General features: G+C 48.3%; 1 protein-coding gene across 2 annotated transcripts in view; it reads right to left on the minus strand.

Annotated features, from left to right (window-relative positions):
• The window catches only part of LOC133354733 (tenascin-like), a 165,270-nt gene that overhangs the window by 86,543 nt on the left and 65,243 nt on the right, over positions 1-13,484 (minus strand). The window contains exons 2-4 of one of the 2 annotated variants that reach the window (XM_061571798.1): positions 5,899-6,617; positions 4,084-4,749; positions 2,349-2,464 (exon numbers count right to left, since the gene is read on the minus strand). In XM_061571798.1, coding sequence (XP_061427782.1) covers positions 2,349-2,464; positions 4,084-4,749; positions 5,899-6,499 — 1,383 coding nt within the window. In that variant the 5' untranslated portion in view covers positions 6,500-6,617. Of the gene's footprint in view, positions 1-2,348; positions 2,465-4,083; positions 4,750-5,898; positions 7,024-13,484 lie in introns of those variants that run through there. The other variant, XM_061571795.1, reaches the window with a different exon arrangement.

Raw genomic sequence — 13,484 nt, forward strand, 5'->3', positions numbered from 1 at the left:
GAAAGCCTCACCGCCTCTTCTTCATCACCCATTCCCTCTTCCCTCCCTTTGCCCCTCCACTTCTTCTCCTCCCTCCCCTGTAGCCCTTCCGTGACCCCCAAGTAACCCTCTATTGGGGTCACTCATTCCTCAGCCCTTGCACACAACCTGCCACCTAAATCACTCCGTTATGTTACCGCTTCTTAAAAAAAAACTACTGTATATTAAAAAGCTTATGCCAAGGGCGCTCTTTAAATAGGAAATAAGATAAGAGTACCATTGCCAAGAACATTTGGTATCCCTGCAGCATGTGTTTCGCAAGCCTGACTCTGCTGATGAGGCAAATAAAATGGAAACCGCTCCAGAGTTCACTCGCTAAAACAATATTGGTCGCGAAAGCCAATCGGCCGTTAGACTAAATCTTTATTTTACTTGTAAGTTTTATACACGTGATGGAATTCTCCTTGTAAGTGCTTTTCCGAATGAGCTATCATTGCAATGGTTGGTATAGTAGCCAACTGGACAGACAATTGGGCTTAAGAGGGTGGTGATTACAAAGTAACTGGTGGAAAGCCCGACGAAATCCGTTGATTCCCCCTACTTCCACACACACACACGCTGTTGCTCCACAGCAGCGCGTTAAGATTTTAAGACATCGCAGCAGTGCTGCTGCGGTGACCCACTTTACTTCAGTGACCCGGGTGCTGCTGCGGCAGAGGTCGCAAACGGGTTTTGATTCCTTACCCGTACCCGTACCCGGCCGCACCAGGGTCGCAATCGGGTACCCGTACTCTACACGGCTATCCGTACCCAGCCGTATTGGGTAGGGTACGGGTACCCGATTGCGACCTCTGGGATGAAGTCATGTTGCAGGCGCGGGTGGATTGATTCTAGGAACTTGAATTGTGAGAAGAGACAAGACGTTGGGAAATGAGTGACAAACGTTTACTCACCAGTGACTCACGGCCTACCGGTACCCGTACCCGGCCACACCAGGGTCACAAACGGGTACCTGTACCCGTACCCGGCCGTGTACGGGTAGCCGGGTATCGGGTAGGGTACGGGTATCGGGTACCCGATTGCGACCTCTGTGCTGCGGAGTCCACTTTCTGCCCCGCCTCTTCCCCCCTTCTCTCTCCTCCCCTGCAGCCGAGGCCTATATAACCTCGTGCCACGGCAAGTCTCTCGCCTACTTCAGCAGTTGTTTCTTGCTGTGGTTGTCTCACCTGATGACGATTGCTTGTGTTGCGATCGAAACGTCGTGATCTATTATTTTTCTACCTACGTGACTTTACCGAAAGAACCAAAGAGTATTTTAGGACATCATTGTCCGACTAGGCCGGTGAACAAATCACCCAGAATGCACTTGACCTCGTGACATCTGAGAAGCTAAGCAGGCTTTGAGCCTGGGCAGGGTGTTGCGATGGGCGACCACCAAGTACACCGGGCGGTGGTCGAAGCGCGCCTGTAATCCAGCACTGTGGAGGCTGAGGGTTGGTGGACCAGATAAAGGTTGCGAAACTTCCTCCCCGAGGGCATCGAGGAGGTGCCATACCCTGGTTCTGCCGCTCAGCAAGTGCGGACTAATATCACCTGTCCCTTCTGTTTGGGATAGAGTGTTTGCCCCCTTGCATGCATAGGTTTTCTCAAGGCGCTCCCTGGTTTCCATCCAGATGTAATAAATTTGTAGAGAACTGCAGTGCAATTGTTGGTAGCAAGCCTTCCAGCTCGTGTCTGTGGTTCCTCAGCGATTCTGAGATGCAATTTGCATGAATGGCGCATCCTTTTTTAATGGCGCATCCCTCTACTAATTCCCGTCCTCGTCCTTAAAACCTTAACCATTCTCCCCCTTCATAAATCTCGCCCCTCCCTTTTCCTACCATTATTGGATTGTACTATGTGCTCTGATGTCTATTCTTCCTGCCTTCTTCAGAAACCCCATCACTGACCAGCCTGGTGAATCATGGTCGAGTAACATCTTGGGCCCACAACGATATGGGGAGGCTCTCATCCAGCAGTGGATTGACAAAAGCTGATGATAATAATCGTGAATAAAGGATAATCCACTGATAGACACCCCACTAAAGTACGTAGGCAAGCGTGCTAAATCGTCGGTGTGCGTGGGTTGTACTGCTTGTTGTTCGGCAAGCTCCTTTCGATCCACGTGCTGGGCAGCTTCTGCGGTTCCTGAAGATGCCTCCGGCACACGGGGTGAAACGTCGGACGTCGTGCCCAACGAGCACGCCGACGCAAACGACAACACAACAGAGGGCTTGTGTATACAGCACGCAGCCACGGACACCAACGCAGCACGTCCTGAGGCAACCTTTGTCAGCCGAAACGGCACCCGTACTCGCCGTTCGACTCACCTCGGACGTGAACGTGATCTCCCAGCTCTCGACGGGGAAGGGTAGAGCTGCCCACCCCACCTGCACTGAAGACTCCGTGATGTAATTGAAGGACATTTCTTTGGGGCCGATGAAAGCTGAAAACGGAAAGACACAAGCGCTCACATTTAATCTCCACAAGGTCAGTGGGGGGGGGGGGGGGGGGGGCGGTCGTGCGATGTGTCGCTTGTTGCGGAGCTCCGTGGTCTGAGCCACTTGGCCGACCCTGGTTAATACTGCGGGCGTATTGAATCGTAAAAAAAAATATGCGCGCCGTCTGCGTGACTATTGTTTAAAAAGGAAAAAAAAGGCCACTGCGTGCCAGCAGCGTCTCGGTCCACTTTTTGTGAAACCGGCGGTGAAGTACTCAGAACAGAGTAACATCCATAGCGGTCGTTGCCCCCCGAATGTGAAACTTAGCAGGGACCTTCTCTGAAAGAGGAGCCTTGAAAATTCGGTGAGGCTTTTCTTGGTAAATGAACGTTGATAATAATATGGTCGCATGGGGTGGAACGGTGGTGCAGCGGTTGGCAATCTGTGTCATGAAACCCGCAAGGCAAGTTCGATTCTCAGCCACGGCTAGCATCAGTGGCATGTGATATCTGAACTGTTCACCACAGTGCTTTGACTATCATGGTGAAGTATAGTCAAACAACCCATGTAACTGACATGGCATGAATTGTTAATCGGTTGTAAATTATTCAAAAAGCTTGCACATTTCTTTAGGTTGTAGGCTATGCATACTTATAAAAATATATTATTTATGCAGCGTTACGTTCATGTGATATTTTATTTTACTACATGTACGGTGTATACGTACAGCCCTTTTGTCATTCCACTGCTGGATGAGGGCCATCTTTGTATTACGAGGGTTAAGAGGATTGTTTGACCATGCTTCATGACGCCGATCAGTGGGGGTTGGTGAAGGCTGAGAGCCTAGATGCGGAAGCCAAGAAGTATAGTACAACAATGGATTCTACTCCCCAACCAATAGCCCCACTGCCATATGCATGGTGGAAGCCCATCCATGCACTGTCCAGGCGCGAAACCTGCTAAGATTCTGAGACCTAACGAGATCACGTGCAATGTAGGCTATTCACCAGAGGGTATGTAATATATATTACGTAGTATCAACTAATATGTTGCTCATATCACAGTATTTACAGGAAGTCATTACAGTTGTGAGAATCGAGTAGCAATGCTGACAATGCGTTAGCACCATAACTGAATGACAAAAAAAGTCTTAAAAGACAAATAATCCATGTGGAACTCTCGCTAAGCACTGCATTGTCACGTGACGGAGAACGGCCCATATAAGGAGATGTTATAGAACTATTTCTGAGATTCCCTCAAGTGACCACTTTCATCTACAAGAGAGATGCTGTACTTTCCCACGTGCCTTGCAGGATAAATATTTGTCTCACGGCAGTAAAACTGTCATTTTTTTTTATTAAAATAACAACTCGCTACACGGGTGGATGAGACCCATGTCAAACCCAGGATCTCAGCAGTTAGGACTCATTTCTAGCGCAGAGGTACCAAGTGGCACATCGAATATTTCTCAACTTCATCTCTACAGCACAATTGACGATGTGCACCATGACACCCAAAACAGTGGTTGGGGGGGGGACCCCATCTCAACGGCACGGCAACGCAAACGCCGATGCACAAACACAAAAGCGGGGGTGGGGGGGGGGGGCAGTCTCGCGGAGCTCACGCGTGCTGCAGTCCTCCCCGACGAAGCCTTTGTCGCAGACGCAGATGCCGTTGTCGCAGAAGCCGTGCCCGTTGCAGTCGTTGGGGCAGCTGAGCACGCTGCACTCGGGGCCGGTGAACCCCGGCTCGCACACGCACCTCCCGGCCACGCACTTCCCGTGGTCGCTGCAGTCGTTGGCACACGCTCCCCCCTCGCCACAGTCCTCGCCGCCATAGCCCCTCTGGCAGACGCACCGTCCGTTGACGCAGCGGCCGCGGTTGTTGCAGTTGTTGGGGCACCGCGACTCGCGGCAGTCCTCTCCCGAAAAGCCCCGGGCGCACAAGCACTTGCCGTCGACGCAGCGGCCCCTGCCGTTGCAGTCGTTGGGGCAGCCCGGCTGGGAGCAGTCGGCGCCCACGAAGCCCCGCTCGCAGACGCAGACGCCGTTGACGCACACGCCGCGGTTGCTGCAGTCGTTGAGGCAGGTGGCCTGCCCGCAGTCGGGACCGCCGAAGCCCTCCTCGCAGTCGCAGACGCCGTCCACACAGGTGCCGCGCCCGCCGCAGTCGCTGGGGCACGCCGGCTGGGAGCACGTCTTGCCCGTCCAGCCCTTGTCGCAGACGCAGCCGCACGACTCGGTGCTGAAGGTGCCGTGCCCGTTGCAGGGCGACGCGATGTCTGTGCCACCTGCAAAAGAGGGTGGGCACCGCCGTTGGATGTTGGGTCGAGTGAACGGAGAGTCGGAGACTGGCGTAGGGGTTGGTGTAGAAGCAAACTATGCAACTGTTGCCGTTGCAATGGACGCTGTTTGATAACAGTTAAAAAATATACGGCAGTTGGCGAATGTTTTGGTAAAATGACCTTCTGCTGCTCACTGTGGAAAAGGGTCATGGAACTTGTGATATATATTTGCAGGAAAAAGGCAAAATGTCACGCAATTATCCCTTTCATGAGTAACTGAAATCACAAACATTTGGTCAAAGGTTTCGTGCAGACATTTTAAAACCTAAAACTCTATGAACATTTACTTGAGTGTGGTATTCATTGGCCTAAGTAGCCAACAATTTCAGTGGAAATTACGTGGCGCTAATGTTGAATAAAACAGGCCAAAAAAGTAAAAAAAAACTACTAGTTTACAAAAATTACGAATATACATTAGATTGTTTCGTCACATTCTAGACAATGCTAATTATGAAGGCAACAAAATATAGAGTCAACCTTTGCCGAAAGGAGTATATTTTTAAGTTTTTTTCCCTTTTCACAGGCTTTAAACCACATTCCAGCCCTGCGGTTTCAAATTTACATGAATGTGTTTTGGCGAACATTTCTCTGGTTACTTTCATTACTTTTTCGTGAAGGTGAAATAGAATGGGGGGGGGGGGGCGATGATGCCAGGCACATGGTGACAACGAATCCCAGGGCAGTCCACGGAGTCGGGTAGCAGTGGTGGGGGGAGGTCGTCTAATTGAACTTTTAAAACTATAAACTCAACTATTTTTTATTTTGCCAGGTAAGGCTCGCTGAGCTATGTCGCTCTTTTTCATAAGCGACCTGGCCACAAATGATAGCTCAATGAAGCGGCCTTTTCGCATGTGGAAATTTTATAGCAGCCAAATACTCCACAGGAATATTGATTTGAAAAACCGGAGCACCCAAAGAAAAAATGCATGCGACCACGGAGAGAGAGACGTGCAAACTCCATGTATACAGGCGTGAGGGTCAAGATCGAACCTGCGACCTCGTGTATACCAGGCGGGGTAGTTAACATCTCGCCACCGCGAGATTTTAACTGTATTGTTGATCTGCCCCATTGAAATTGGACAACGCATGACGGACCTACGGCTCCGGGCGCTGCTCCGCAGCACGCGGCAGAGGAGCACTGCTGGCGCAGCGACGAGATCTCCTGCTCCATGAGCTCCACGCGCCGCACGAGCTCCCGCAGGTCGGGAAGCCCCTCCGTGCTGCACCCGCACGCCCGCTTGGGGATGCTGATGCGGTGCGTGAACACCACCTGGCCGCCCGTCTCGTGCGTCTTCTGCGTGAAGGTGCCCAGGTCTGACTCGCCGCCGCCGATGTCGCCGTCGCCGCTACCGCTGCCGACCACAGACCTGGAGTCGAAGCCGGCGCCGTCGGGGGGGCCCGCGTCCAGGTCGACGGCACACAGCGATCCCGGCGGGACATTGATGTTGTACACGTGGTGGAAGACGATGGGCTGCAGCTGCTGCTCGTCCGAGCCGCCGCCCAACGTCTGGTTGCGGTGCGGCAAGTCGTGTGGTGCGGCGCCGACGCTGCCCGGCTCGTGCCGGTGCGTCTCCACCGTCATGCTGGCGGCCGACGCGCTGGCTGCAAGTGCCAGCAAAATGATGGCGGCCAGCGGCGATGGAGTCTTTGGAAGGAGGGCCATGGCGCCGGCCGAGCTGGTCGCTCGACGGCGCATGGAGGGGGGGCGGGTGAGGAGGTGCGGTGGTGACGGTAAGCCTGGCGAGGAGTTGCACTGGAGTCTCGTGCGGTTCTTCTTATCTGATGTGTCGGAATGAAGAAGAATCGTACCGAGCCTGCGAATGAAATGACATCAGCAAAATTACTATGAATGCCGCTCTTGCGTTTAGCCCACAAAAAAGGTTCGAGGTGCCCTCTAGCCGAGCCACTTTTCTAGATTTTCGAAATCTCGAAAATGATGGGGAAAGTGCAGCCCTGCAATTGCTTGCTCTGAGCGCTGCTGGAAATAGGGATTCCACCAGCGGGAGCTCTAGAGAGATTATCTCGAAGGTATTTAGCGTTCCATACTGGTCATACGCCTTGGAATTGGTGGGACTACCCGCACTTTACCCCACCACACGTAATCTGCCAATAGACAAACTGGGGTGCACATATTTTTACTGCTCAGTGAATAGAGGTGGTGGGTAGTTAAGAAAGTGGTACCATTACTGTTGTGCTGGGAGACCAAACCAGCATCCTCTGGAAAACAAATGTCTGTTATATTCAAATGATATTAAATTGGATTTAAAAATATGGCAGTGTACAGATTTTTTTTTTACCTGCCACACACAAATGCGAGTGAGACACTTGTCGCAAATACATTGCTGAGTTTCCCCGCATTCTCAAATAACTTTGTAACAATTTCAATAATAAAAAAACCACGTGATTCCAATGCTGTCACATTTCAGGGCTAAGCTATGACAACAACAAAATAACACCAGCATATTATATAAATGTTTAACATGAGGTATACTGGTGCCTCTGGGACCAGTCCTCAAGCCGCCACTACTAAGAGCTTAGGACCAATTCCAGCCTTCGACCATCCATGAATAAACTGGGTTTTGAAGTGTTATGAGTTGATCATCTTAGCCCACTCACCAATGACCATCACGTTAAATTCAGCTCTGAGATGAAACTAATATAAATTGGCTGCCATGTGACAATTTGCTCGAGAGTCGGGAGTGCGGGAAGATGGATATCAAATCTCTCATGAAGAGATCTCAGATGTGGTGGCCTCTGCTTCGGATGGCCATTCCCTAACACTCAGGGTTCTTCTTTCGCAGTGAGTGGCGTTGATACATTCATGTCGAGGCGAGTGAGTGAGCCAGTGGACGGCCTGGTTGACGGTGACTTATCAAAGCGGGCTGCTGTAGTTGGTGTTACCATGTGGTCCGTGGTGCGAGACGTACAGGGTGGTGTGTCGCTCAGCGAGATTTCAAATGGGACACGATGTCTCATGCAATAACGGCAAACGCGCAAATGGAATATAACTGAGAAAAAAGTATTCGCGCGATCTCAGATGCCAGCATTTCAGGTGCCACGATAAATACAACAGACGCATTTGTGTCTCCAACACAAACAAATACAAAATGATGTTTGCTCTTATGCCACGTTCCCACCACGTTATGACATTCAGCGCGAGAGCTGAGAAATCACACGGAGTGTACACACTCCGCTTAAAATGTACTACTGCTGAAATGAACAATACGGGGTGGAACGCTCTCTTTTGAGTTGTACATCTGTACGTATTTTATTCACAGTTCCCACGCACGCACGAAACAAAGATCCCCCATATGACCTTCACAGACTGTTCGGGCAACTGCTGTGAGCGAGCACCACGCGCGCGCGCACACACGTGCTGGAAAACCAACCACCGCATTGCGAGATCCCACGTGGCATGCACGTGCAAAGTTACTGCTTTCACTTCTAGGCGCTTCGAATAGTTTGTTGAATACGTTAAATCAGGGGTCGGGAACCTTTTTGACTGGGAGAGCCATAAAAGCCAAATATTTCTAAATATATTTCATTGAGAGCCATATAGTATTTTTAACGTTTAATAAATTAAATATGTCTTACTTTTAATGCGACTTCTGGTGCTGCATGGTTTTGCTGATGGCCTTGTAGTCTGGTTCATACGTGGTGAGGTTGAGCTTCATGCAGGCGTGACCCGTGAAATTTATCTTCAAAACTAATTTCTGTTTACTTTAAAATGACACAGTATTATTAAGCAATATCACAAGTATTTTAAAATCAGTTCCAAACTGATTTTTTGTTTTTTCATTATTATTATTTTTTTCAACTCAAAATTGTCTGGGAGCCATATGCCGTCACTGGAAGAGCCATATATGACTCGCGAGCCATAGGTTCCCGACTGCTGCGTTAAATGAACGGCAATAAATCATTGTCACTCTGGTCCCTCCGTGATACGCACGTTCTCCTACCCTCCCACGTCGTACTAGGCACCAACACCACAGTGATCTGTCGATTGAAATCGATTATTGTGCTCGCGATGCATCGAGTGAGAACCGATTAATTATAATTCGTGAAAATCATTATGCGATTATGTTAAACTAAACTTGTTTTTACCGGGTAAGGCCCACTGAGCTGTATCACTCTCGTTTAGAAGCCACCTGGCCACAAATGATAGCTCACAACTAAGTGGCTTGTCACGTGTCAATTTATAGCAGCCAAACACTCTAAACGCATGTTTATTCTAAATGTGGAGGAAAAAATCGGAAGCCCTGGAGAAAAGTCCACGCGTCCATGGGGAGAGAGACATTCAAACTCCAAATATACAGCAGGCGTCAGGGTCTGTGGATTTAACTCACGACCTCCTGTATACCGAGTGAGGTAGTTAACATCTCGCCACGTGGGTACAACGATACTAACGATGCGCTGCAAGTGATATGCTAACAGTCGTTAAATAATGCAATTTATTGACTCAGAAAAGCCTCGCAGAATCTCAATGCTTTTTTTTCCACAAGAGTATCGCATCGGGGTTGCTTGGCCAATTAGAATTGGTGAGGGAATGGAGTAACCAGGGGTAAACCCCTGGCATGCATACCGCACAAACAGATTCAACACACAGGCAAACCAAAGATATTAAGTCATAATGTAGACTCCAATAATAATATTAATTAAAACAGCTACATCTCAGAAGCGAAACGGTTGGTTCTAACTGGACCTTGCTTTCATGGCCGACATGCATAACAGGTGTTATAGGCCACATGGTTAGTAACACAGGGCGGTGCAGGAAAACACTGGTCAACAAAAAATAATTCTGGCCTGGACTTTTGCAGCTGTTTTAGACTAATTTCAGGGTGCTGATTCCAAATATGATCTCAGATTTGCTCTATCACATTATTTTTATGCTATCGGTATACCCCATTTTCATTGATTTTACCAGAAATTAACTCTGTCACTTATGATTGCAAGTTGTTGCGAGTCAGTGACTGCTTTAGTGTTAAAATATGGTGCTGTATTTTTATGATAGTGTGTTTATAATATCATTTTATGTGGATATCCACATTTATTTAATATTTTAATCTTCTGCAGTTTTTATTGAAAATGCAATATTTGATATCTCAAAAACCTGATGTGATAGACAAAAACTGATGCCAGATTTGGAATCAGCACCGCAAAATCACCTTAAAACCGTTGGAATACCTTATGCCAGAAAAAGTGTGTTGCCCAGTGAAATCCATCACGCACTTCTGTGGTCTCCCACAGCTATGCTCCTCGTCATCACCCCGGGGATCCCTCATCAGTGCGAGCGGGTCGACAAAATGCCGTGAGCCTATGGAAGTGGACCGAGTCCATCGCCGAACAGCACCGCCAGGCATCGGCAGTCACTCGCACAAACAACCTTCCCTAGCTACCGGGGGTTCCAAGGAAATTATGGGCGTCTTCAGGGTGATGTCATGTTTTGTGGGATCAATGCTCTTGCCCCTACGCCCGCCAGCCTGCCCGCCCGCTTGCCTGCCCATCAGTGTGAGGTTTACATTCCTTCGAGCACTCGTTCAGTAATATTTTCCGTAACGCAACGCACGCTTAATGCGCACGCTGGCGTGGCCTCTCGCATCTGCATAGAGACAGATTAGCCAAACAAACTTTTATGTGTGTGTCTGGAGGGGGGGGGGGGGGATTGGATATAATCCCAAATTTCTTCTCTGTTCATGTTTAAATGCCTTTATATATAATGTTTAGGCATGACATCATGCCCTATTAGTTATTTCCAATACAATTTTCTTTTGAGATTTTTTTTGCTGTTGTTTGACCTTTACATGCTGCTTTGGCGTCACGGTCGGCAACACCACCGCAACTTACGATCCAGCGGTTCGCAAGTGCGATTCAAACTCCTCGCATGGCAGTTTAAGCAATGTGGCACGTATTGTTTAAAATATATATCTCCAGATCTCACTACAAGGCAGTTTAAAGAGCTGCACCTTAGTTCGTTAATTAATTGGCATGTCAAGTGTCATGGGGTAAAGTGTGGGTGCTTAGACCTCTAATAATAACGATACTTTCATTTTATTTCACGCCATTCATGCCAACAGCATCCCACAACGCTGTGCATTGATTTTATATATGAGGACCAAATCCCATACAACATGGTTGGCTACGCACGGCGCGAAAGAAGCCCAACACACACACACGTACATACCAAGCGAACGAAAACTTTACGACTACCCAGCAAAATAAAAAATGAATAAACAAATTAAGAGTTGGCACCAAAACAAAAATTACAAACAATAACAAAAGGTTATCACAGCCTTTTGCCAGACATCTGGCCGGCATGGAAGAGTAGGCCAAATACCCTTTAGAGCACCCTCTAGTTAGAGGGAGGGGTTTCTATCAGCAACGGCGTGATCAAGCAATTTGAAGGCGGCACACCCTTTACATTTCCCCCCATTATTCAACATCCCTTCAGGTTACCGGCAATTCACGTGTCCACTCCTGCACCACGTGGCAACGTTCTCCGAGCGCGTTGCTGGGCCGGCGAATTCGAACGCGGCGCGAGAACTCGCGTATTTTGTCGCACGGAACCCCAATATTTTTTGTCAAGCGCAACACGCCCGGGGCGCGCACAACGGCAACGGGTGTCAGGCGTCAACGTCAAACGGCACGATGACGCCGATGACTTACGAAAACCGCGCGCGCTTTCAAATGACACCTCAAGCATTGACATTGAGGTTTACTTGACAGGAGGCATACAATAAACGTGCGCTAAGAGCATTTGGCTGATCTTCTTGTTGGTTCTTTCGGTAAAGTCACGTAGAAGGGAAATAATACAATAATAAAAATAAAACAATAAAATACAAATCTCACGACGTTTCGGTCACAACGCAAGCAGCCGTCCTCAGGCGAAGAACAGGTCTGTCGGAAAGACAGCGTCTGAATGAACACCACCAAGCTTGGCAGCGTATATTTAAGCTTTAAATCGAAATTTAAGCATTTGGCTGCTATACATTTCCACGTGATGATAAGGCCACTTCGTTGAGCCATCCTTTGTGACCAGGTCGCTTCTGAAAAATAGCTATGTAGCTAAGTGGGACCTTACCTTGTAAATAAAAAAAACATAGTTTCGTTTTAGTTTACATAGAGATAATCTGCGTATCGCATGCCCGGTGAGTTGCTTTAGCGCTGAGAGTTAGTGGGGGAGGAGGTAGAATGAGAGGGGGGGAGGGTCAAATAGCAAGGGAGAAAAAAGACCACACCACGTTAACTCCTAAAAGGAAGTTATTGCTCCTGCACATTTATCCAAGCTGATTTATTCACCGGCAACACTTTGCCACCGGTGGCAATCATTCACCCGCCTGGCAAGTGATCCTATTCCTGGCGGCGTAGGCGAGACCACCAGAAGCACAGCGGGTGGGCGGGGGGGGGAGGCGTTTCTCCACGGACGTTTTTAACGCAGCTATCGTTTCCTCCCCACACACCCCGCCGCCACTGGGCAGTGGCAGTTCCCAACGCAGCGGGGTCAGACGAGCAGCTCACTGGGAGCGTCTTCTTGTGACGAGCGTACAAGCCCAGGAAAGTTGCCACTTTAATTAAGCAAGCGAACAAACGGAGCACTCGTGCCGCCAGGACCTGAGCTACTCCCCCCTCCCCCTCCCTCTGTTTGTTTGGGAAACATTTTAAAGGTCGATTCATAATAGATTGATTATTTTCTTGGTTCTTTCGGTAAAGTCAGGTAGAGGGGAAATAAAAAAATAAAGTAATGTAATATAAAAAAAATATAACATTATTAATTTTATTATGCTTTATTTTATTATTATTTTATTATGTCCCTTCTACGTGACTTTACCGAAAGAACCAAGAAGATGAATCCCTGCAGTCACGAAAGCTTTAAATCGAAATATTGATTATTGTTTCGGCCGCCACGTGACGGTCCACTCGGATTTGTGCTGAGAGACAGTCGCACCGTCCAACACAGCCAGATATGAATTTGTCGCCGCATCTGAGCGTTTAAACAATGCACCGATTGTAACGGTTTAAAACTCGTTGGTCAAATTAAAGAGCAATTCTCACAAGCAAGTTTATTTTAGTTAATCGACAGAATTGTCCAAATTCCGGAGAGCTGACGCGTGTTAAACGCGTGTACACCACGTGACAATTACATTTGTTTGGCCGTGTTGCGCGGTGGAGTTTTTTTATTTTACACAAATTTGCCCGAATAATTCTGTGGCCTGACCCAACGATATATTATGAATCATAATAACATTGGCTGCAAAAACCATGTGTATTGCATTTTAAAGGGCGTGTGCCTTGATTAATGTGGGTGTCACCATAACGCGTGTATATTCTTCAATAAATCTCACCAGTCTGTGCAGTTGTGCAAGGGCGAAAGCCAACATGTGTCATCTAGTGGGGCCATCCCTCGGACCAGCGACATCTGTTGAATTTTCTCCTCAACAAAAATCGCGCTTACACCGTTGTCAAAATCATGAGCAGTTTCTTTACATATTGAAACATGTGCTGTGACTGCATCCCAGAAATACATCGATCACGCTGCACGCCGGTGGGTTCTGCCATCACCAGCAAATGACAAAATAAACTGTGACACCGGCACCGTTCCAATGTCCATTAATACTCCTAAAGCGCTCATCCAAAGCAAATAAATAAATAAATAAACATATAAATCACGTTCCGCCCAGCCACCC

This window comes from Lethenteron reissneri, chromosome 48 (genome assembly GCF_015708825.2).
Source record: "Lethenteron reissneri isolate LAM-NWPU_2019-01 chromosome 48, ASM1570882v1, whole genome shotgun sequence".
In the NCBI taxonomy this organism is placed as follows: domain Eukaryota; kingdom Metazoa; phylum Chordata; class Hyperoartia; order Petromyzontiformes; family Petromyzontidae; genus Lethenteron; species Lethenteron reissneri.